At 36.4% G+C, this 26,341-nt stretch overlaps 1 protein-coding gene across 2 annotated transcripts in view; it reads right to left on the bottom strand.

Annotated features, from left to right (window-relative positions):
- Positions 1 to 26,341, bottom strand: part of LOC150100422 (katanin p60 ATPase-containing subunit A-like 2) — a 279,460-nt gene that overhangs the window by 185,379 nt on the left and 67,740 nt on the right. For both annotated transcript variants that reach the window (XR_016549239.1, XM_090402560.1), the window contains exons 7-8: positions 20,773 to 20,850; positions 7,561 to 7,584 (exon numbers count right to left, since the gene is read on the bottom strand). Coding sequence is in view for 1 of the 2 variants with exons in the window: in XM_090402560.1 (XP_090258686.1) it covers positions 7,561 to 7,584; positions 20,773 to 20,850 (102 nt within the window). In the remaining variant the exon portion in view is untranslated. The remainder of the gene's footprint in view (positions 1 to 7,560; positions 7,585 to 20,772; positions 20,851 to 26,341) is intronic.

Below are 26,341 nucleotides of genomic sequence, written 5' to 3'. Positions count from 1 at the left end.
GTATTTAAATATTATTTTTATTATTATTATTATGTGACATCTCCAAGGACTCATCGAGGGAAGGCACCTACTCTACAACTCTCTGTCTCCACCACTCAATCCATCAACTACAGAGAACCATATCATCTACACCACTGCCATCAGCTGCCCATAACCACCACCACTGGTATTTTCAGATAATCACAAACATCCATGCCCATGGTGTGATTTGAATTTGGCTGGAGAGCAGATATGCTAACAACTTGGCCAATCAGGCTAGCCTATTTCCCATTCTAGTGATGCACACTATTTAAAAACACAGGTTATAGCTAAATCTATTAGTAATCACAGGTGATACCAATGAACTCAATAAGAAATGACATAATTTCTATTAAGTTACATGAGTTACTATTTCTGTTACATAATTTTATTTACTTTATGAATATTCTGAATCGGGGTGCTTAAGGGTCAAAGCTGTATAACTGAGAGGAGACCTCCACATAGCCTTTAAAGGAATGCGGAGAACCGACCAGGGCTTCTGACCTAATGTCCAATCCTCACCTTCTCGTGGTGCACCCTATTGGTTATCTACTTGGATACTGAATGGACGAGTATGGGCTGGCAATTTGGGATTTAGCCGACCAAATTGTATTCTTATTGGTTAAACCAAAATATTGAATGATGGTACAACATGACAAAATTTCATGCCGGCTGGGGCGTCGCCCGGTTAAACAAGGCCCCCCGTTGTTTTCGCCAGGGAACCAGGGCAAACAGCGAAAAGTCAGCTACTGGAACAAATATGAAAATAAACCCCAACTCAACATCACCAGAGTTAAAGATCGGTACTATCAACGTAAGAAGCCTGAATGGCAAAGAAATGGAGCTAGCTGAGGAATTAGATAAGTACCAGATCGACATAATAGGGGTGACTGAAACAAAAAAGACCAAAACTGGTGAGATCTTTCTGAGCAATAAATACAAAATGTTATATTCAGGCAATGACAATCAAGGAAAAGAAGGAGTAGCCATAGTATTCAACACAAAATACGAGGCTAATCTTCTTGAATGGCAGTCAGTCTCAAGTAGAGTAATGTGGGCAAATATGAGAATGTGGAACTGGACAATGAGACTTATTTGTGCCTATGGTCCCACAGAAGGTTCTACTAAGATAGAAGTGGAGGAATTTTTTGAGGGTTTAGAAAAAGCAACTGACACAATGAAAAATGAAAAGTTGGTCTTGTTGTGGATCTAAATAGCAGAGTAGGAAATGATTGCGAGACATACAAAAATATTTTGGGAAAATTTGGAAAAAAGAGCAAAGCTAATAATAATGGCAAATATCTGTTGGATTTCTGCTCAGGACATGGATTGGTTATTACTAACACCATGTTCCAACATAAAAATGTGCACAAATTCACATGGAGAGAAGAGGCTAGGAATAAGAAAAGTCTCATTGACTATGTTATTGTTGATAGTGATGTTTTCTCCCTGGTGCAGGACACGAGAGTGTACAGAGGATTTGAAATTGGAAGTGATCACTATTTATTCTTGAGCAGGATAAAATTGAATTTCATATTGAAAAGAATAACATGTAAGAAAGTTTTAAAGCGAATAAAAGTTGAAAAGCTCTCAGATGTGAGCTGTAGACTAAAATACACAAAGATTATTGAAGAAAAAATGAAAGAGTTTGAGAACATGAATCAAACCTTGGAGATTCAGTGGCAAACTCTGAAGAAAACATTGATTGATTCTGCCAGAGAGGCATGTGGTGAGGTTGTCTGTAAGGATAAAAAAATCAGAACTCCCTGGTGGACACAGGAAGTTAAAGAGGCAGGGAAGGAAAAGAAGAAACCATACCAAAAGTTCCTGTCAAATAAGTCAGCTTGTGCTCTTAGAGAATATAGAGACAAATGCAAGAATGCTAAGCACTGTGTAAAACTAGCTAAACAAAAGTCATGGGAGGACTTTGGCAAGAATATAGAAAATAAATATCAAGAAGGTGGCAAAATATTCTGGAGGTTGTTGAAGAAGTTTAAGAATGGAGGAAAGAGTGCTATAAAAGGAATTAGAGATAATAAAGGTGACATGAAAATGGGAGAAAAAGATATCCTTGAAGTATGGAGTAATTACTTTGAAAAACTGCTAAATGAAACAAGCAGTGATGACAGCACAGTGGCAAAAAACACTGACCAGGCATGCAGTCAGGAATACATATCCATACTTGAAGTAGAAAAAGCCATCAAAAGCTTAAAATATGGAAAGGCAGCAGGAGTAGATGATATTCGACCAGAAATGCTGAAGTATGGTGGTATGAGAGTCTTACAGTGGCTGCACTGCATAGTTCAGAAAGCCTGGACAGAGGGACGAATTCCTGATGATTGGAGTAGAGCTCTCATAGTACCCATATATAAAAAGGGAAATAAAACTGCATGTGAGAATTACAGAGGTATTTCCCTACTGAGTGTTCCTGGCAAGATCTATGCAAGTATACTTGAGAAACGGTTGAGAAGAATTGTGGAAGAAAAGCTTGGTGAAGAACAAGCTGGATTCAGGCCAAATAGAGGCTGTCAGGATCAGATCTTCACTTTACGACAAATAGTCGAGAAAGCATGGGAATATAACAAAGATCTGTATTTAAGTTTTGTCGATCTGGAAAAGGCATATGACAAGGTGCCAAGAGAGAAGCTATTCAATACGCTGCAGTTATATGGTGTCAATGGGGCATTATATCAAGCAATACTTAGTCTTTATTTGAGTTGTAAGTCAGCAGTTAGAATTGAAGGAAGTACAGAAAGATGGTTTAATGTTAAATCTGGTGTGAGACAAGGATGTACATTATCCCCTCTGTTATTCATTATCTATAGGGATCACATTATGAAGGAAAGTGGTATTAAACATGATATCAAAATTGGAGATGTCAATGTCAGCTCTTTGCTTTATGCGGATGATGTTATACTTCTAAATAAATCCGCTACAAGTCTGCAAGATTCTCTGACTAAATTGAATAGCTGTTGTAATAGATATGGTATGAAGGTCAGCAATAAAAAGATAAAGACAATGAAAATAGGCAGAATCATTGAAAATGTCAACTGTGTTGTGAATGGAGAACCTATGGAACAAGTAAAACATTTCAGCTATTTAGGCACGATTTTTACTGAAGATGGTAAATTAAATATAGAAATAGACAACAGAATCAACAAAGCTGGTATGGTGGGAAGTCAATTGAATAAATTCATATGGAATAAGAGAGAAATTAGTCAAAATACTAAATTAGCTGTATACAAGACAGTGTTCAAACCAGTTTTAACTTATGGATGTGAGAGCTGGGTCAGAAGTAAAACACTTGACCAAAGACTAGAGACTGCAGATATGAGAGTCCTGAGAAAGATTAGAATCGTGAACAGATGGCATCAATGGCAATATCATATTAAAAACGAGGATATTAGGAAAGAACTTGACATTGTCAGCATCCAGGAATGCGTTAGCAGAGCTAATCTCAGGTGGTATGGTCACTTAAACAGAATGGGCGAGGAAAGATTAGCAAAACAAGTGTTCTCTGCCAGGTTGGCAGCAAAACGACCCAGAGGAAGACCAAGATATAGGTGGATTGATAGGGTACAAAGTGCTTTAGACGATAGAAATGTAAAATCTGATAATGTTGGAGTGTTGACAGAGTAACAGACTGATTTGGAGGAAAATTGTAGATAGGAAGTTAGTAATGATGTAATTTTTTTTTCATGTAGTACTATCATATCCTGTACACCCCTTGAGGGTACATGTAAGGAATTTGATGATGATGATGATATTCTGAATCTGACATTACATATTATCTTCTCTAGTTTTTATATTTTACAAGAAATACAATGTGTCTTGTAAAATGCTAATCACACTGTAATGGTTACATGAACATAGCTATTCAAAAAATGAATTCCCTTACTTGATTTGCTTCCTTGAATACTAGTAGAACATTAAAAAATCAGGACTAATTTGTATTTTCAGCATTAGTTTTAGTTATCTGAATCTGCTGCTAAAACAAAACAGTCACAAATCCTACTGCAATAAGCAATGATAATGGTAGTCAATTTTACCATTGGTAAACTAGGATAACATTAGCATTTGTAAAATAGTTCCATTACTTATTCATTTATCTTTTGAATTGAAAAAGTTTACTTAGTTTAAAAATTATGTATTTAAATAATGGGTAATTCAGTTTGAGAGCAAGCTGATCCTTTCCTTATGGAGACTGCTATCATGTTGGAGCTTCAAACTAATTACTCAACATTTCAACCTTCATATTTCATTTTGACCATAATATGACAGTTCAACATGTTGAGTAAGGTTTGTATTAAAATTATTACTCCATAAATATAGAGGTATAATATAATATAGAGATATGCCCCCATAATATGAAGGTTAACAATACTCCATAATGGAGGTGGTATCCTCCATAATTTTGTCATAAATAAAGGTGATACTTATCTTTTTAACTTGTGCTTATTGAAAAATCAGCATTTATAGAGAATGAAAAATACTGATCTGATTCCAAAATTATTATTATTACATGACACCTCCAGGAAGTCCAAGGACTCATCAAAATGTGGCAGTCAATCATTAAAATTTATAATTTTCACATACACATACCAAATTACACAACATCCCATTACTCTTAACTTATAGGAACAGAAATTGCATAATTAACAAGTGTTGTTGTTGTTGTTGTTATTATTATTATTATTATAGATTTGCCATTGCCAAGCTTGTTAATTGTTGGTAGATCTTATTTTTCCACGAAAAGTAGTTAGAATTTAGGCAGTGAGCAAACAATGAGGTCATATCTTGTGGAAACAAAGTACTTAAGATATCAATGACCTCCACTACATGAACGTTTGTAAAGAGAGAGGTGACATCTAGGCTGGCTAGAAGATCATTATCCGATATGTTGATGTTTTTTAGCTTTTCCAGGCTTGGCGATGGGGAGCCCACTCTCACCTTCATGTGCTGACCTCTTTATGGAAGACTTAAAAAATAAAATCCTGTCCCAAATTATTCCCAAACCTAAAATTTGGTTCAGATATGTGGACGATATCTTCATCGTGTGGAACAACAACAAAGATGACCTATATGATTTTCTCAAAAAGATCAACTCCTTCCATCATTCTATTAAATTTACTCTGGAACTTGAAAGAGACAAACAACTACTGTTTTTAGACATCTTAATCAAAGAACAAATTGATGGCAGTATAAATCTATCGGTGTACAGAAAACCAACCAATACAGGTCGCTACCTACATTTCAGCTCCTCTCACCACATCTCACATAAACTCAGCATTATACACATGTTAGAGAAGAGAGCGATTCGCATCACAACAGACAACGAGACCCTTTAAGATGAGTTAACATTAATTTCCAACAATCTGTACTTGAACGGCTATCCAAGACAACTAGTTAATAAAGTCCTTTTCTCTGAACCACCACAAAAAGAACAAGATATTCAATATATAAAAACTATTGCAATTCCGTTTGTAAGTGGCATCTCCTACAAGCTCGCCAGCCTCCTCAAACAACACAAAATAAGAGTAACATTTAAACCAATAGAATCTATTCGTAAACTACTAAGATCTCCAAAAGACAACCACCCTTTCTATAAATATGCTGGAGTTTATAATATTCCATGCTCGTGTGGCTCTAGTTACATCGGAAAGACTTCGAGAAGCCTTGAAATCAGGCAAAAAGAGCACACTGGCTATGTCAAAAACAACAGACAGGACATTTCTGGCCTATCGTCTCATTTCTCTACAACTAACTATGTCATCGAGTGGGACAAAAGTTGTTCCCCTTACTTAGAGGAAGATTACCATTCAGAATTTTCAAAGAAGCAGCCTCAGTCACCCGTTCTACTGTCAACCATAACAGAAATCAAGGCCTAATACTCCCAGAGATATGGAAAACCCTAATCAAATCTTAAAAAAAAAAGAAATGAACTTTAATACAAACTACAGAAAGTTCCTTAGCAACAGCTAGCTAATCTTGTACACGCGATACGTGTTTCACGCACGTTCGATACTATTTTATTTGTAATTATTCTAGTCAGTTTTTTACAGTTATTCTTGTCAGTTTTATAGTTACACGTAATTGTGAGATTGTTTCAGCCTATATGTAAGTGTCCTGAAGATGCCAACAGTTAAAGTGTGGCGAAACTAGTTGGTTAAGTTAATAAAATTGATCAACACTTGATCTGTAAACCAAAAATATTATTATTAATGTTTTAGGTGTATAATTTTAAGGATATTATTATAGTTTCCTAGTATGTTTGTCATGTTTCCATTACAAAAATAATAAATTATTTATTACAAAATTTGCTATTAATTTATTCAATAATTATAGGTTATCCATCAAATTATTAATATTTATTAGAATAATACTTTGTTTGTTAAAAAGTTCTTAATTCAATCTTAATTGAAATCTTAATTTAATTAAAATATGTTCCATCTCATTGGATAATTTTTTTTTTCTTTAAAAAGATGTTTCAAAAAAAGCATATCTTTTCAAACCAATTTTTTTTTTAATGAAACCTACAATTTCAGCAATATCATACTAAACTGTACACACAGTGTTTTTCCCTTATTCTTCTTCAAATGCTAAATGAACCATTTAGGTCTAATTCTGCCATCACCAGGATACTCCAGATGTAGCCTGTGATAGAGAGACAGATTTTTATCTTGTCATGGGGATATGGGTACATCTCCATATTTATGGAGGTGTACACTGTTGGTAAGTATCTACCCAAATACTGAACAAAGAGGAATGGACTAATGATTTGATATTTAACCATGCAAAGTGTATGTATTGGTTAAATTTGTGAAATAGACTACCCCATGAAGCATTTCCAAAGGACTACAATCCCCAAGAGTTCAAGAAGATCAACAGATTACTCTACTCCTGACTTTGTCCACATATGACATTTGTTGGCTATAGGCTTTTCTGCCTTTCCTGTGTGGGAGAAATATAAAAAATAAATTTAAAAATAAATTATGCATACTTAAAACTTGAAAATCTTTAAATTTTCACATCTTATTTTTATAACTAATTGGTATGATAATTTCTCACAAATTTATTTTGCTTAGATTGCATATTTATGCACAAGATAATATAATAACATAATTAAAATTTTGCATTTATAAGTTGCTTCAGTTTCACACTGAATAACAGATCCAAAAATAATTTGATATGAAGAATTAAAAAAAAAAAAAAAAAAAAAAAACGACTGCATTTGTAAAATTGCTTATTTTAAAATGTTGTGCAAAACATTTCACGAGCATAAATTATAATGATATTACTAACCAAAGAAAAGTGAGAACAAAATGTCCTTTGGCACAAATTATAAGAAATTAAACAAAACAAAATTCAGAACATTTTTCTTTTGGAGCAAATATTAAATAAATACTAATCACAATACACACTGAAACTAGAAAAATTGTGTTTTTCTAGTTTCAGTATGTTATATAAAAGTCATATACTGAATTATGTAGAATATAATTATCATTTTTCCCCCCCAATGAATCAGAAAGATACATTACTTACTGTTTTTTTATACTGCTTTGACTGCTGCAAAAATAACAGAGAGTGAAGAATTAGCTGATATTCTATTGATATTATTCAGTATGCTTATGAAATGAAAAGTAATGTCTGTATAACACAGAATGAAATGCATAATTACGATAAGTATACACTTATTTCCTACATATTCTACTACAGCTATATAAATTTATTTGATTCTTAAACCTAAATGAAAACTACAGCACTTGAATTTCTATAATAATAAAAAAATAAAATAAAACATGGGAAGTCTTTCCATTACTTACTTAACACATTAATGCCAGGTGGGATATAATGTCCCTTCCAGTAGAAAAAATTCCACCTGAAGATACATAATATGAGGTCAAGTAAATTTCAGCCTGATGCACAACATGCATGAGACAAGACACAGCCCAGCATGAACATGTTAATAAATATCACAAAATTTGGTGGGGTGCTTAAGGGTCAGAGCTATATAACTGAGAGGAGACCTCCATATAGCCTTTAAAGGAATGCAGAGAACCGACCAGAGACCTTCTGACCTAATGTCCAATCCTCACCTTCTCGTGGTGCACCCTGTTGGGTATCTCCCTGGATACTGAACGAACGAGGATGGGCTGGCAATTTGGGATTTAGCCGACCAAATTGTATTCTTATTGTCTTAAACCAATATAGAAAATAAAGGTACAACATGAAAAAATTTCATGCCGGCTGGGGGCATCGCCTGGTTAAACAAGGCCCCCGTTGTTTTTGCCAGGGAACCAGGGAAAACTCAGCTACTGGAACAAATCTGAAAGCACACCCCAACTCAACATCACCAGAGTTAAAGATCGGTACTATCAACATAAGAAGCCTGAATGGCAAAGAAATGGAGCTAGACTGAGAAATTAGACAAGTACCAGATCGACATAATAGGGGTGTCTGAAACAAAAAAGACAAAAACTGGTGAGATCTTTCTGAGCAATAAATACAAAATGTTATACTCAGGAAATGACAATCAAGGAAAAGAAGGAGTAGCCATAATATTCAACACAAAATACGAGGCAAATCTTCTTGAATGGCAGGCAGTCTCAAGTAGAGTGATGTGGGCAAATATCAGAATGGGGAATTGGACAATGAGACTTATTTGTGCCTATGGTCCCACAGAAGGTTCTACTAAGATAGAAGTGGAGGAATTTTTTGATGCTTTGAAAAAGCAACTGACACAATGAAAAAGGAAAAGTTGGTCCTTGTTGGGAATCTAAATAGCAGAGTAGGAAATGATTGTCAGACATACAAAAATATTTTGGGGAAATTTGGAGAAAAGAGCAAAGCTAATAATAATGGCAAATACCTGTTGCATTTCTGCTCAGGACATGGACTGGTTATGACTAACACCATGTTTTAACATAAAAATATGCACAAATTCACATGGAGAGAAGAGGCAAGGAATACGAAAAGTCTCACTGACTATGTTATTGTTGACAGTGATGTTTTCTCCCTGGTGCAGGTCACCAGAGTGTACAGAGGATTTGAAATTGGAAGCGATCACTACTTAGTCTTGAGCAGGATAAAATTGAATTTCATATTGAAAAGAATAACATGTAAGAAAGTTCTAAAGCGAATAAACGTTGAGCAGCTCTCAGATGTGAACTGCAGACTAAAATACACAAAGATTATTGAAGAAAAAATGAAAGAGTTTGAGAACAGGAACCAAACCTTGAAAATTCAATGGCAAGCCTTGAAGAAAATCCTGATTGATTCAGCCAGAGAGGCATGTGGTGAGGTTGTCAGCAAGGATAGAAAAATCAGAACTACATGGTGGACACAGGAAGTTAAAGAGACAGTGAAGGCAAAAAAGAAAGCATATCAAAATTTCGTGGAAAATAAGTCAGTTTTTTCTCTTAGTGAATACAGAGACAAATGTAAGAAAGTGAAAACTGTGTAAAACTAGCTAAACAGAAGTCATGAGAGGACTTTGGCAAGAACATAGAAAATAAATATCAAGAAGGCGGTAAGGTATTCTGAAGAAGCTTAGAAATGGAGGAAAGAGTGCTGCAAAAGGAGTTAAAGATGATAAAGGTGACATGAAAACAGGAGAAAAAGATATCCATGAAGTATGGAGTGATTACTTCGAGAAATTGCTAAATGAAACAAGCAGTGATAGCACAGTGATAAAAAACACTCAACAGGCATACAGTCAGGAATACATATCCATACTTGAAGTAGAAAAAGCCATCAAAGGCTTGACATGTGGAAAGGCAGTAGGAGTAGATGATATTCGACCAGAAATGCTGGTGGTATAAAAGTCTTACAGTTGCTGCACTGCATAGTTCAGAAAGCCTGGACAGAGGGACGAATTCCCGATGATTGGAGTAAAGCTCTAATAGTACTCATATATAAAAAGGGAAATAAAACTGAATGTGAGAATTATGGAGGTATTTCCCTACTGAGTATTCCTGGCAAGATCTATGCAAGTATACTTGAGAAACGGTTGAGAAGAATTGTGGAAGAAAAGCTTGGTGAAGAACAAGCTGGATTCAGGCCAAATAGAGGCTGTCAGGATCAGATCTTCACTTTACAACAAATAGTTGAGAAAGCATGGGAATTCAACAAAGATCTGTATTTAAGTTTTGTCAATCAGGAAAAGGCATATGACAAGGTGCCAAGAGAGAAGCTATTCAATACACTACAGTTATATGGTGTCAATGGAGCCTTATATCAAGCAATACTTAGTCTTTATTTGAGTTGTAAGTCGGCAGTTAGAATTAAAGGAAGTACAGGAAGATGGTTTAATGTTCAATCTGCTGTGAGACAAGGATGTACATTATCCCCTCTGTTATTCATTATCTATATGGATCACATTATGAAGGAAAGTGGTATTAAACATGATATCAGAATTTGAGATGTTAATGTCAGCTCTTTGCTTTATGCGGAAGATGTTATACTTCTAAATAAAACCGCTACAAGTTTGCATGATTCCCTGACTAAATTGAATAACTGTTGTAATAGATATGGTATGAAGGTCAGCATTAAAAAAGACAAAGACAATGAAAATAAGTAAAATTCTTGAAAATGTCAACCGTGTTGTGAATGGAGAATCTGTGGAACAAGTAAAACATTTCAACTACTTAGGCATGATTTTTACTGAAGATGGTAAACTAAATATGGAAATAGACAACAGAATCAACAAAGCTGGTATAGTAGGAAGTCAATTGAATAAATTCATATGGAATAAGAGAGAAATTAGTCAGAACACTAAATTAGCTGTATACAAGATAGTGTTCAAACCAGTTTTAACTTATGGATCTGAGAGCTGGGCTAGATGTAAAACACTTGACCAAAGACTAGAGACCGCAGATATGAGAGTCCTGAGAAAGATTGAGGCGTGAACAGATGGCATCAATGGCAATATCATATTAAAAATGAGGATATTAGGAAAGAACTTGACATTGTTGGCACCCAGGAATGTGTTAGCAGATCTAATCTCAGGTGGTATGGTCACTCAAACAGAATGGGCATGGAAAGATTAGTAAAACAAGTGTTCTCTGCCAGGTTGGCAGGAAAACGACCCAGAGGAAGACCAAGATATAGGTGGATTGGTATGGTACAATGTGCCTTAGACGATAGAAATATAAGATCTGATAATGATAACACTGGAGTCTTGACAAGTAACAGACTGATTTGGAGGAAAATTGTAGATAGGAAGTTAGTAATGATGTAAATTTTTCATATAGTACTATCATATCCTGTACACCCCTTGAGGATACATGTCAGGAATTTGATGATGATGATGACAAAATTCGGTTGGTGAGTAACTTTAGCAAACCATGTACACTGTAGTGCAGCTTGTTTCTCTGTATATATATATATATATATATATATATATATATGTATATGCTCCAGATGATGACCTTGATATGAAGGTCAAAACGTTGAGTGTTCATTTTGGTTTATATTAAACTAAAGTTTTGCTCTAACACGATAGTTGTCTCCATAATGGGGATTAAATACTACTTCAATATTGACAGTGCATGCACTGTCAACAATTAGGCAATTAATAAACTGACTAGGTGCTCAGCTTCACCAAAGAGAGTTGAAACTATCATGAAATTTGAGGTAATATGATTTTGCAACTACTTTTCTGTAACTATTTTTTGTAACTACTTTAATGGAGAATATAATGGAATATAATACTATACTTGAGTACTAAAGCAAACTTCATCAAAAACTTCTAACAAATTAATTTCTTACAAATTAATCTCTTATGTCAGTATGAGTTCAGCTAACTCACCCGCAACTTACAAAATCCATATACGAGGGGGGGTCTGTAAAATTCCGATAAATACCTATAACAAAATGATATTAAAGCAAATGATATAACCAGTTCTTTCATGTGGTTATATCAGTTGCTTTAATATCATTTTTGTTCTAGGTGTCTATCAGAACTTTCCAGACCCCCCCCCCCCCCAATAAAGAGGAATCTTTATTAGGGGGCTCTTTACCATGTCATAACGAGAATCGAACTTAGGCCTTTTCCAATCAAAGAGCGCAACATACCATCATTCTTCCAATTACACTACGAAAGTACTTTCCTTATTTTTTTACCTTATCATCATTATTATTATTTTTATCCTAAGACTCCATGGAGTCACAGACTCATCTAGGAGGCCCCTTATCATACCATTCCTTAAACACAATCAAATTCTCTGAAGACACCATGCTCTCATGCAATACATTCAATCATTCACAACTCTCCATGCAGAAAACCAGCTTCTAGCTCCTTTGCTCACACCCTCCTTATAGCTTCCAAGGACCTCTTGTTTTCCCCCAATCTCCAACCATTTTATGAAAAACTTCTTCAACATTAATCCTATAACAACACCTTACTAACTTGTACATCTATCATATCATATCACCCCTCTTCCTCCTATCCACTAGACTCTGCAAATTGCATCAACTCAACCTGTCTTCATATTCAACATTCCAGAGATCAGCAACTATTTGTCAATCGCCTCTGGATCCTCTCCAACATGTCTTCATCCTTTTGGAAACCTGGTGACCAAATCTGTGCACAGTAGCCCATATGTGGCCTAATTAGAGCCTTATACAATGGAACTAGAATCTCCTTACTTCTATAAATCAGTGTCCTCTGCATCATTCTCAGAATTTGTTGGTGTTTTCCTCAGAATTTTGGCAATATATCTTCTAAATTTCAGATCCTTATCCACCATTACTCCAAGATCTATTTCCTCTACCTTCAATAATATATCCCCACCAAGAGTAAATTCTATACCCCATCTTTGTTCTCCAAATTTTAAAACTTTACATTTTGCAATATTGAACTGGCATCCACATTCCTATTCCCTGAGTGTATTCAAGTCTTCTTTTAAAGCCACAAGATTTGCTCTACTCCTCATAATTTGTCCCAACTTTGCATCATCTGCAAACAACTGAATATCCCCCATCCAAATCTTTGTCAATATCATTAACATACAGGTTAAACAGCAATGTCCCTAAAACAGACCTCTGAGGCACACTACTAGTTACTTTCCTCTTTCAGGATATTGCTCCCCATGAACAACTTGCTGATACCTATCAAACAGCCAATCTCCAATCTAATGCACTAGTCTAATATCCAACTCTATCCATTCTAGCTTGACTATCAACTTATCATGTGTGTGTAATCTATCAAAAGCCTTTGCAAAATCTAAGTACACTACTGTGCATCCATCTCCTACATCTAATGCTGCTGTCACCATATTGTAATAAGTAACTAGATTACTAAAACATGACCTCCCTTTAGCAAGTATAGAACTATTAGTTTAATATCTCATCCAAGCAAGATTTTGATAAAGATCATTCTAAATAGGATAGAGGCCAAAGTTTAGGCAGAGATGCCTGAGGAACAAGCAGGTTTTAGGAAAGGTAAGGGTATCAGAGATCAGATCCTTTGTCTTAGATAGATCATAGAAACATATAAGGACCTCCTATGGCATTGTATTTCATAGACTACTCTAAAGTTTTTGACTATGTTCAGCATGTGAAACTGTGGGAAGTAATGTAAAGAATGGGTTTTCCTCAATACCTTATCAGGCTGATAGCTAATTTGTTACAGGGAGCAAGAAGCCAAGTAAGAATATGTGATGGCTTCAGGTTGGAAAAGGAGTTAGACTAGGATGTCTACGTTCTCCTCACTTGTTTAGTATCTATGATGAGGACATTATGCATGTAGCACTGGATGAGCTCAACACAGGACTTAGGATAGGTGGTAAATCGATCAGTAATCTGAGGTATGCTGATGATAACGTACTCCTCTGTAATGATAAGGAAGAACTAGGGCAGATTTTTGACAAAGTTAATGAAATCAGTAAGAACAGAGGACTTTCAAAGCTCAATCCTAGCAAGACAATGATTATGGTTCTCAAAGGAAATACAGACAGGGAAGCTCCTGAGAAACAAGTGTACTGTATTGGAGAAAGAATTGAGGAAGTCAGCAAGTTCAAGTACCTGGGATCCATTATTAACATGAAGAATTGCTGTTCAGAAGATAAGAAATGGCTAAAACAACAGGCAGACTTGTCTAAAATCAGGAAGGATGGATCTACCTCCACGGGAACAAATTTGAAGATTTTGTGTGCAGCTATTTTTCCAACAGCAACTTATGGGTGTGAGACTTGGAACCTAAAGAAGTTTGATAAGAAAAGGATTATTGCTTTTGAGATATGGTGTTGCAAAAGACTTTTGAGGTTATCATATGCTGAAAGGTGGACAAATGGATGGGTGCTAGAAAGGAACAGTAGAATCAATCAATGCTTTCTTCAAGTCTGCCAATGAATCTTAAGGCTTGTTGTTCTTCTTCTTCTTTCCAAACCACTATCTGTTTGTAAAATTTCCTTTGCCAAATGGAATATCCCAAATTCATAGTGAACTTAAACAGGGCTGATATACAAGGAGGAAATTTATCTCATATAATGTCTAAGGTGTCTTTAAGTGGGACATTGGTGAACAGAAAGAAGACATTAAAACTGACCATTATGTCAGTTTATTTATTGTGGTGTGAGGTTTTTTATATTGAGTAGCTTTAAAGTGGGCTGAATTTTTTTTATGTGTGAAAGGATGATGCCAAGCACTTTGCCTAAATTAAAGATGCCAATAAATTATATTCTTGGTTTAATCCTTTATCCAAGTGAAGGCAAACAAAGTTTGCGTCTGAAGTATTTTCAGGACAGGGCAACTCGTATATAGAAGCTAATGACTTCACATCACTTGCCTTAGTATCCCATAATGCAAAGCACATATCCTTACATTATGGGAAGGGTCACTACCCAGACCAGTTTTGACCTTTATTGAGGTCTTATCAGCGGGAGCCAGACCCAGAAATGATACCAAGGTTGAAGTAAAACAGAAGTCATATTTCCATAGGTATTATATCTGGAAAATTCCCATGTTACTCCTCTAAAAGAAACTAGTATTTTAATGGCTAATATAGCCTACTTTTGTTTAGGAGTGCCCCTCTTTTTACAATGTCATAGGTTCTTTACCTAAAATTCTAGGGCATTACTGAAGTGTAATAAAACTAATATATGAAGAATAAAAAATAGGAGAAATTTTGAAAATACTTTTTTGGATGTTGTTTTCTGTCCCCTTATTCCAGCGATGTGCCTTCATATGCTGTTAAGCTGTTAAAGGAAGGGGGATTTTGGGGGGAAGAGGGGGTAAAGTAATGTGGGAGAATTATTTGAAAAAACTCGGATTTTTTTAATATATGCATAGATATTATTATTATTAAGGGTGGGTAGAGAGTGTTTTGGGAGGGGGGGGGAAGAGCAGGATCTGAAGATAGAAATTATTTTTTGGGGGAAGAGGAGGTATTTAAGGGAAAAAGTCAGGGGGATCCCTTAAGGCACATCGCCAGAATAAGGAGACAGAAAACAACATCCAAAAAAAGTATGTCCAAAATTTCTCCTATTTTTTATTCTTCATATATTAGTTTTATTACACTTCAGTAATGCCCTAGAAGAGGTAGAGAGCCAATGACATTGTAAAAAAAGGGCACTCCTACATGAAAGTAAGCTATATTAGACATTAAAATAATAGTCATATTTCCATATACGAGTAGCCAAAAGTTGTCACACTTTATTATTAAAATACTCTAGATTAGAGATAGTTGTTAGAAGTTTTTCCAACAGACATGTATTTTACATTATACATGTTTTTCCTTACAGACATATATAATGCTATGACTTCTGCATTACTTCAACATTGGCATCACATCTGGGTATGACTCCCACTGTTTCTCTACAGTTCTCTCATTTTTAGCTTCTCTTATTGTCCACTGCCCATGAATCATCTATTCATTTCATCCCCTATCTTATTATTTTTTAAATCAAATTTTAATCATCATCATCATCAAATGCCTGCCATGTACCTTCAAGGGGTGTACAGGATATGATAGTACTCCATGAAAAATGTTCATCATTACTAACTTCCTATCTACAATTTTCCTCCAAATCAGTCTGTTACCTGTCAAGACTCCAACATTATCAGATCATATATTTCTTATCCGTATCAATAAACCTATATCTTGTCTTCCTCTGGGTCCTTTTCCTGCCAACCTGGCAGAGAACACTTGTTTTGATAATCTTTCCTCTTCCATTCTGTTTAAGTGACCCTACCACCTGAGATTAGTTCTGCTAATGCATTCCTGCATGCTGACAATATCAAGTTCTTTCCTAATATCCTCGTTTTTAACATGATATTGCCATTGACACCATCTGTTAATGCCCCTAATCGTTCTCAGGACTCTCATATCTGTGGCCTCTAGTCTTTGGTCAAGTGTTTTACTTCTGACCCAGCTCTCAGATTCATAAGTTAAAACTGGTTTGAACACTATCTTGTATACAATCTAATTTAGTGTTCCGACTAATTTCTCTCTTATTCCATATGAATTTATTCAATTGACTTCCAACCATACCAGCTTTGTTGATTCTGTTGTCTATTTCCATATTTAGTTTACCATCTTCAGTAAAAATTGTGCCTAAGTAGTTGAAATGTTTTACTTGTTCTACATGTTCTCCATTCACAAAGCAGTTGATATTTTCAATGCTTCTGCCTATTTTTATTGTCTTTGTCTTGTTATTGCTGACCTTCATGCCATATCTATTACAATAGTTATTCAATTTAGTTCAGGGAATCTTGCAGACTTGTCGCAGATTTATTTAGAAGTATAACATCGTCCACATAAAGCAAAGAGCTGACATTAACATCTCCAATCTTGATATCAGGTTCAATACCACTCTCCTTCATAATGTGATCCATATAGATGAATAAGAGTGAAGATAACATGCATCCTTGTCTTACCCTTGATTTTAAATCAAACCATCTTCCTGTATTTCCTTCAATTCTAATTGCTGACTGACAACCTTAAATATAGACTATGTACTGCTTTGTATAATGTTCCATTCACCCCATATAACTGTAGAGTTTTGAAAAGCTTTTCTCTGAGCACCTTGTCATATGCCTTTTCCAGATCTACAAAACATAAACACAGATCCTTGTCATATTCCCACGATTTCTCAACTATTTGTCTTAAAGTGAAAATCCGATCTCGAAATCTCTATTTGGCCTGAACCCAGCATTACTCATGAAAAAATTTTTATTCTTTATTTTTGTTGTTGAACAGCTGGCAACCGTAATCCTTGGAAAAACACTACATGAAAGAAAATGTTCCAGAGCACAAACACAGAAGAATGAAAGAAAAATTGCACAGTATGTGTACAACTGGACTATAAACTGATGCTGATTTTTTTATAAGCTTAGAGAAAAGCGAATAAATGACAGTACTTGGTTTTGCAGAACAGCACACTCATATTCCAAAAGTTAGCAGCCTGATACACAAAATTCACGCCAATTTCAAAATGCTGTGCATGACAGATAGCACCATCTATAAGGAGTTTAGTGTAATAGTTTCAACTCTCTACCTGCATCATTCAGTTGGAGGCACTCGTTTGACTAACGTGTGGCACATTAAGTGGCTGTAATGTAAAAATTGAGTACTTGCTGTGATAAAGTTTTTCACCAAAGAAGGGCTTTCTCCAAGTGATATCAAACAGCAATTGGATGGTGTTTATGGGGAAGCTTCTCCTTTATATTCCACTGTGAAGGAATGAGCTAAACAGTTCCTAGGAAAAAAAAGAGAGAGAGAGAGAGAGAGAGAGAGAGAGCATCAAAGATGATCCTTGTGATGTCTGCCTGTGGAAGCGATGACAGGAAAATGTCTCTCTTGTTGAGGAGGAACTGCTCAATGACAGACAGCTGAAGCTCAAAGAAATCTCAGCAAGGTTTGGGGCTTTCTATAACAACCATCCGCATCATTCACGAGAAGCTTCACATAGTGAAGGTCAGCACAAGGTGGATGCCACTTCTTCTTTCTTCAATTCAGAAGGAGCATCATGTGACCTTTTCCTGCAAGTTTTTAAATCTTTGCCAAGAGAATCAGAGAGAAGTGCTGGAATCCATTGTCACTGAGGATGAAACCATAGTCCTTTATTATGATACTCTTTCTAAAAGGGAATCCAAGGAGTGGTGCAAAGCACGGCTAAAAAAAAAAAAAAGCCAAGGTCACTCAGTAGTCCACCAAGAAGATCATGGCAACAATCTTTAGGTAAGAATTCTCTTGCTTGATTCCAAGGAAGGAATACTACCATGAATGCAGAATATCATGCTTCACTCCTGAACAAACTGCGTGACGCCATAAAGGAGAAGAGACGAGGAATGCAGTCATGGTGTTCGCCTGCTTCACGACAATGCTCCAGTCCATACGGCTATTGTTTCGAAAACTGCAGCGAAGGACTGTGGTTTCCAGGAGATTGAACATCCACCCAGATCTAGCACCCAGTGACTACTACCTCTTCTCAAAACTGAAGAAAGACCTTACAGGAAAAAAATTTGCAAATGACAATGAGGTGAAAGATGCAGTTTTAGGCCATTTTGCAGACAAAAGTACAGACAATTTTTTCAAGGGCATAGAAATGTTAATTCAGAGGTAAAGGGAGATTATGTTGAAAAGTGACAACTGTTTTTTTTCTTTCTACCAGCTTAACTGAAAGTTAGTCAGGCCAGAAACTTATGGAGCCACCCTCATACCTACAGAAAAAGCACAAGACAGGAACAAATCATTTGTGAGAAAGTGATTACAGTGTGTGTGTGTGAGAGAGAGAGAGAGAGAGATCAATTAACTGCATTATTCTCTTCCGGATATCAAAGAATACTTAAGCAGGTTTCTAGTATATCAACCCAAATGCAAGATAGTATGCTAAGGTTAGATGATTTGGGATTTGTACAGGGTTAGAAGTTGTATACAGTAAAGTAGAATTCTCAGAAAAGGACATTGAGTTTTTCTGATGACTGGTATGACTGTGAATGTGTTTGTTTCAGTAACGAATATAAACCAAAATGAAACAGCTGATCTTGTCCGACAATTTGGATATTTATCACAGTTTAGGGTAGGTAAGGTGAGATGTTTCTTGTGAGAATGAATACAAGACTATTTTGAAGGCATAATGAGGTCACCTTCACACCACTGAAATATATCAAGGGGATGTATCAGTTATGGGGGGATTCAGTTAGCCTTGTCTACCTGAACACCACAAGGTTGGTCAAATGAAGAGAATAAATGGACATATTATCAGCAAAACTACAAATAAATTTTGAGGAGAGAGAGAATCATTTATGTAGCACAAATAGAGAACCAAAGCTTGTAGATCCTTATTTGGGTCATTATTTGGGGATATTTGGGGAATGAGAGAAAGCTGGCCACCAATTACACAGGATGAACAATAAGATAATACTTTGCTAAGCAGACCTCTATGCCAGATTCAATCAAATACCTTAGATATGTCAACAGCAACTGGACATGTTTTCCTAAACCTTTCCAATGGCCTGCATCCAGATGTGGACAATGTGAACCACTGGAATGAAAGCAACTGAAACCATACTAGTGATTGCTGATTAATTGGTAGGCTTTCAAGTGGTGAAGAAATTGACTAGTAATGACTTTTTTCATTGATCTGGAAAGAACTAAGGCAAGGGATGTCTGCACAGTTAGCCAAGTGGCTATGCACTTGCGACCATATGCCTGGGAAAGGAGTGTTCTGGGTTTGATTCTTGTCACCGATGTGAGGAGCTTAAGGATCTTTATCAGACATAGCCATGTTAGCCAGTCTTGGGCGTGGACAGCAGGGTTTTTTCTCCCCAGTTTATCTGGGGTTTTTCCTCCTGCAAGCAGGCAAACCGGCCCCGTGAACACACACGGATTACAGTCAGGAATACTTAAGCCCCAACCATAGGCCTGATTTGTCAACTATGCCAGTCCCGAGCCCGAATAAAATTTTTTTTTTGGGGGGGGGGGGATTGAGATGGTGCCATACCTCCCTGTAAAAGGGGCCTCATGGCCATTAAATCATCATCATACATTATAATAAAAATATGGCAGTTTTTTTGTCTCCATTTTTTTTGGAATGCAGACTTATTTACATGATGTGGTAGATAGGTGAGTTTGTAGAACAAGCGAGTATGAAAGCATGTGGAACCAATATATGATGGGTAACTTCCGAAACACAAATTTTAAATAGGATTTAGTGAAGGGATATTGGCAGACTTAATTCAAGATTTGTCTAACATCCTTCTTGAACCACTGTTTTTATTAAGTGTCATTTGCCTAAATCATCTGTGGGAGGGGAAAAAATGATGTAAGACAATGTGCATTATCTTTTGGCAATACTGCAATGATACCAACATTAATATCTCTAAAGTTGTGCCTAAAGGCAAGGGACCAGAAAATGCCATTTGAGCAAGACGTAAAGTTTCTACATTTTGCTCCTTAAAAGTCATATTTGGATTTGTACATGGATTTTTTATAGTTTTTGCAATATTCTGTAGAGGATAACTATGAAACTCGTTTTTGTCTTAAGCCACTTATGATATAATGACACTTTTTTCTTGGACTGACTTGCGAATTTATAGGAGAACCAAAGCTTGGCTATTAAATTCTTGGTTCTCTGCAGAATAAAGACCCTAATTCCAAGAATTTTTCTGTTAAATATTTTGTGCTGTCAAAAATTCATCATTTTCATATCAAAAGTTCAAAATTAAATCTGCACAAAAATGTTTTAAAAATATTTAGATATGCAGTAACTATAAATATATAAAACACAGCTTTAACCTTGTAATACCTACTCGTCTTCCATTTTCTGCTGAAATATTAGGACATGGAATTCCTTCTAAAATCAATTCACTATAATCTTGCTTCTCAGCCTGCAAAAACATATAGAGTTTGAAATAATCTTTAAATATCTTACCAGTATTAAAATTTCAAATAAAGTTAACTCAAATTAATCATTTTTAAAATAAAATGGCATTTTAAATTTTCATTTTATAATGCTATTTTCATGTTATTTTATTTTCATTTTAATATAATCATATTCAATAGAGAGAAATACAAGAAAACAATTATATATCAAGCAGAATACTCTAATTTCAAGATCAAGAAAGGGAAAAAATCTTATATGATTAATGTATATAGTCCAGAGGGAGATAAATCAAAACTACAAATTATTATTATTATTCAGGGCTCCATGGAGTCAAAAGACTCATCGTGGGAGGTCTTTCCTAGGAAACACAAAGTCTATCATACCACTCCATGAACTCAATGACAGTTCTTGTTCTCACCATTCTATCAGGCAACACATTCCACAGTTCAACCAACCTCCATGCAAAGAAACCACATCTTACCCTCTTGCTCACAACGTCCTTTCGTAACTTCCAGGGATGGCCCCTTGTCATCGCTCCTTCTGCTGTTCCACCAAGTGAAAGAACTCCCCAGTGTCAACCTTGTTAACTACCTCTCAACAGTTTAAAAGTCTCAATCATATCACCTCTCGTTCTTCTATCCACCAACCTCTGCAGTCCACATTCCCTCAACTGATCTTCATAACTAACATTGAACAGTCCTGAAATCATCTTTGTTATCGGCCTTTGTACCCTTTCCACAGTTAATTTATCCCTTCAAATGCTGGGAACCAAATTTGAGAACAATAGTTTAAGTGTGGTCTGATCAGGGTCTTATACAATGGAACGATAACTCTTTTATCTCTGCAGGTCAGTGTCCTTCTCAGTATTGCAGCAATCCTCTGAGTTACCTTCACCACCCTTGCAAAATGTTCCCTGAATTTCAAGTTTCTATCAATCATCACCCTCACTCCTGTCTCCCCTACTTCCTCCAGTACAGCTCCTCCAATCAAATATGCAACCTCCCATCAATGTATCCCAAACTTCAAGACTTTACATTTTGTTGCATTCAATCGACCCCATTCATTTGCCCATCTGTCTAGTTTATTCAAATCCTCTTGCAGGACTTGCCACATCTGCACTATTACTAATAACTCTTCCCAGCTTCAACATCATCTGCAAACAACTGAATATCCCCCTGTAATCCACTGACAATGTCATTGATATAAAGGTTATACAATACAGGTCCCAGTACTGAGCCCTGTGGGACCCCACTTGTAACCTTCTGCCTCCTTGATTTTGACCCACCATATACAACTCTCTGATACCTATCATTCTTTCTTTCTTTTAAGGTTACATGTCTGATACCTATCAGAGAGCCAATCCTGAATCCAGTTGACTAATCCGGGATCTAAACACATGTGCTGCAACTTAAATATCAACTTATCATGTGGCACCCTGTCAAATGCCTTTGCAAAATCAAAAAAAAGAATGGCAGTATATGCCTTTCCCTCATCAACTGCTCATGACTTTATTATAAAAGGCAATCATATTACTAAAGCAAGAGCATCCCTTAACAAATCCATGTTGACTCTCACAGATAATATTACCCTCATCTGTCTAACGCTGTATATGGTCCCTCACTAATTTCTCCAAGATCTTAACAACTACTGATGAAACACAAACTGGCCTACAATTGGACACTTCCGGTCTACTACTACCACCCTTATGCAAAGGCACTATTTTACCTTCCTTCCATTACTTGGGTACCTTTCCCATAGCCAGACTTTCATTGAAAAGCCAGGTCAACGGAGCTGTCAGTTCTTTCACACATTCTCTCAAAACCTTTGGTGAAACACCATCCAGTCCCACAGCTCTACTGACATCCGAGTACTCAGTATTTGTAACATACTCTCCTCTTGCACCTCTAAACCTCAAACCTGTCCTATCTCTCTAGTATTAAAACTTACTTCTCCAGGATGAAATACTCCAATAAAGTGTTCATTGAACAACTCCACTATGTCCTCTGCATCAGTCACTCTATTCCCATTTTTATCCCACAATGTCATTCTTCCACAACCATTTCTCCTCCTACTGGCCACATAGCTAAAAAATTCCCTAGGATTTTCTTTGGATCTTAGGGCCAATCTCTTCTCATATTCCAGTTTCGCTTTCCTTTCCATACTAGCCAATCTCCTGGCCTGAATCTTATATTCTTCATGCATCTGCTCTCCACCTCTCTCCTTATATATCTTCCATAACCTCTTTTTCACCTGCAGTTCCTGTTTGATATTGTTTGTCATTAGTTTACACCAAATTGTGTCCTCTTCTTCACTCGTGGAATACAGCTTACTATTACTGCTAACAAATATTCCTTCACAATTTCCCAAGCATTAATGATATCCCAGCCTTCCAATTCTGTCCTCCATAGAACTGCCCCAAGTTGATATCTAAGACTATTATAATCACTCACCTTATAATTCCACATATGTTTCCTTCTCTATGATACTCCTACATGTCTATTCATTTTTCCCAGTCAAAACCACATGGTCACTTTCTCCAACTGGGGGGGGGGGAATGCCATTTCAGTTATAATCAGCTCTTCTGATGCTATGACCAAATCCAAAACTCTTGAACCTCTTGTTCCCTCTATTACATGTTGCCTAAGACATTTGTCCCTCAAGAACTCTAGAAATTCCATTCCCTTATTACTACATGCATTTTCCTCTTCCCAATTTATACTGCTATAGTTAAAATCTCCCATAATAATCATTCTTCTTGCACTTGCCAAGCTCAACTGCCTAAACATCTCTAGCTCCTCACCCTCTGTGCTCCTTGGCTTGTAGCAATACCCCACTAAATATCCTGTCTTGCCCACCTCTACCTCACACCATATGCTTTCAAAACCATTAGTGTCACTACCTTCCAAAGCCTCCACTCTTAGAGGACATAAGCCATCACTTATCATAATCAGTACTCCACCACCGTGTTTTTCCTTCCTATCCTGCAGAAAAATTCTGTACCCTGCTACTTCTATTCCTGATATTATATCATCTTCCATCAACCACGTCTCAGAGATCCCAATAATCTCTGGACAGGCTGATGCTATTAGTGCTACCAATTCATCTCCTTTATTCCAGATACTCCTGGCATTAGTATAAAGCATAAAAATATCACTGTTTCTATACCCATCCTTATCCCCCCCCCCTCTGATTCCAATGGACTCGGCGTTACCCAATGTATTCCCCCTTCTCCCAAGCACCCATTCACACAAGCAGCCACCCCTGCTACCATCCACCCTGGGAATTCTAGTTTCCCTGCATTGACACTCCAACTTGTTCAGAAAACAGCAATTTCTCCAGATGCCTACGTTTTTCCTCATTCAAATGCAAGCAGTCTCTCATATACAGTTCCTTTCTGTCCTCAAATGCCCTCCAAGCATCCACGTATTCCAATCCTCTCTTTTGACATATTCTAGCTATCTGCTATTCATTATTACTGCTCTTCATTACTCAGCTCGTCATTATCATACCTGGGCAACACACACACTATCCTTTCCTCTCTGTGTTTTCTTTTGTACAAGCATGAATATCAGATCTCTCACCATCTGATTTACACTGCCTCTCAAGTCATTCATGCCTACCATCACGATCATCTCATCCACCCTTTCACCCCACTTAACTGCAATAGCCACACTTTCTATTGTTCCTCCAGGCAAATGCTCCTCTGGCATCCTATCTTGCACACCACGGATCATTGAGTCTCCATAAATAACACCTCTTACCACTCTGTTCCTTGATTGCTTACCTGCATCCTTCACTCTCGCTCCTCTAGCACTTTCTCTCCATGTTCCCCTACTTACCTGCCATCCGGCATCTCTCTATCCCTGGTTCCAGCACTCCTTCACATTCTTCTCATTCCCTCTCTCCTACTCACATCTAGCGACACTTTCTCCAGTGCACTGGAGAAAGTGTCGCTAGATGGAGTATATTGCAATGTGGATGAGAAAGTTGAGACTGAGTGGATATATGTGGTAAGTTGTGATAAAGGTGATTGGGCAAGAGGAGGTGTGGTGAGGAAATCACAACCAAGTGGCTTGGATATGACTGGTTATAGACCTAAAAATGAACTATTGTGCTTGTTTACAAATACTAATATCGGAAATATCAGAAATCTGAAGTATCAGAAATAAGGAAGATGAAATGATTTCATGATTGAGTTCATTTGTCCCAAAATCATTGGAAAAGGTAAAACATGAATGAATGAAGATGCATTCTAATGGGAGTAGAAATGGAAGGATTCAGCATTTTTTGCCAAGATAGAAAGGACAAGAGGGGGGAGGGGAGAAGAATTGCTAATGATAGCAACAAAATTATGTCCACATAAGACAGACATGAAAGAGGGAAATAGTGGCAATGGTTATGAGGTAGTGTGGTGTGACATGGAGGTTGAAAGGAAGAAACATTTAATTGATATTACTACATGATCAGAAAGGCTAGCTTCACCATAAACGACACATTAAATATAATAAGGTGAAACTGGCCTTTCTGATCATGCCATGAATACTTTACATAGAATTGACTGGGAAAAGCACCAGTTGTTTACATCACACCAAAACATGGTATGAATGTAAATTTAAGAAAGCCTGTGAGATTGTTATCAACCGCCCCAATGTGAACAATAATGATGGTCTAAAAATCCCAAGCATATGGAAGGCACATATTCTACCCACAGAACCTTTCTCTCTAAGCGTTAACTATAAACAGGACTGCAGATAATCCAGAATCCTAAATCCAAAATAACAATTGTAATGTTAAAAATAGGACATCATTGTTACTGTAAGAAAACTATCTATAAGAAAGAATGTTTTTCTCATGTTATCTTAAATAGAATTTAGCTTTCATGTAGTTTCTAAATAATTAATTAATTTGTAATTTTATCTGTGTTTTTTTTTTTTTTTTTCACTAGCGGTCATGCCAGTAGAATAACCAGTGATCAAATCATTGTTTCTTTAGCTTACTGTGTGAAATGTAACTCAGCTTGTCCTTTTATATTTGTATATACTCCAGATGATGACCTTAATATGAAGGTCGAAACATTGGGAAATTAAAAGAGTTATTTATAACATGGTTGTAAAGTCCATAATTTCTAAAATGAAATAAATCCATATATACATCTTACACATTCTCCTCACCCCCTCCAACACACTACTGGTATTTATAAATTGGCACTCACTTGTTTCCAAAGCATTATCTCTGCTGCAATATCCTGAGATCAAAATACATCTTCCAGTGCTTCCCACTGCACACACACATATACATTCTGTCCTCACCTGCCACATTTTTAAACAATGAAATGCATACATGCTGCATGCAAAACAAGCTGCAAAATCATCAACTGTGCTACAAAAAAAGATTTTTATAACAACTTGAGCACCATCTTGTGTAATATTCCAAGACTAGACAAGACATGGTCATTCTTCTTTGTGACTTTAATGCTAGTTGAGTGCAACTCAACA

The sequence above is a fragment of the Typopeltis vanoorti genome, chromosome 13 (genome assembly GCF_054136105.1).
Source record: "Typopeltis vanoorti isolate ZY-2024b chromosome 13, IOZ_Tvanoo_1.0, whole genome shotgun sequence".
NCBI classification, from domain to species: Eukaryota; Metazoa; Arthropoda; class Arachnida; order Uropygi; family Thelyphonidae; genus Typopeltis; species Typopeltis vanoorti.
This window is presented reverse-complemented; position numbering and strand designations above follow the sequence as displayed.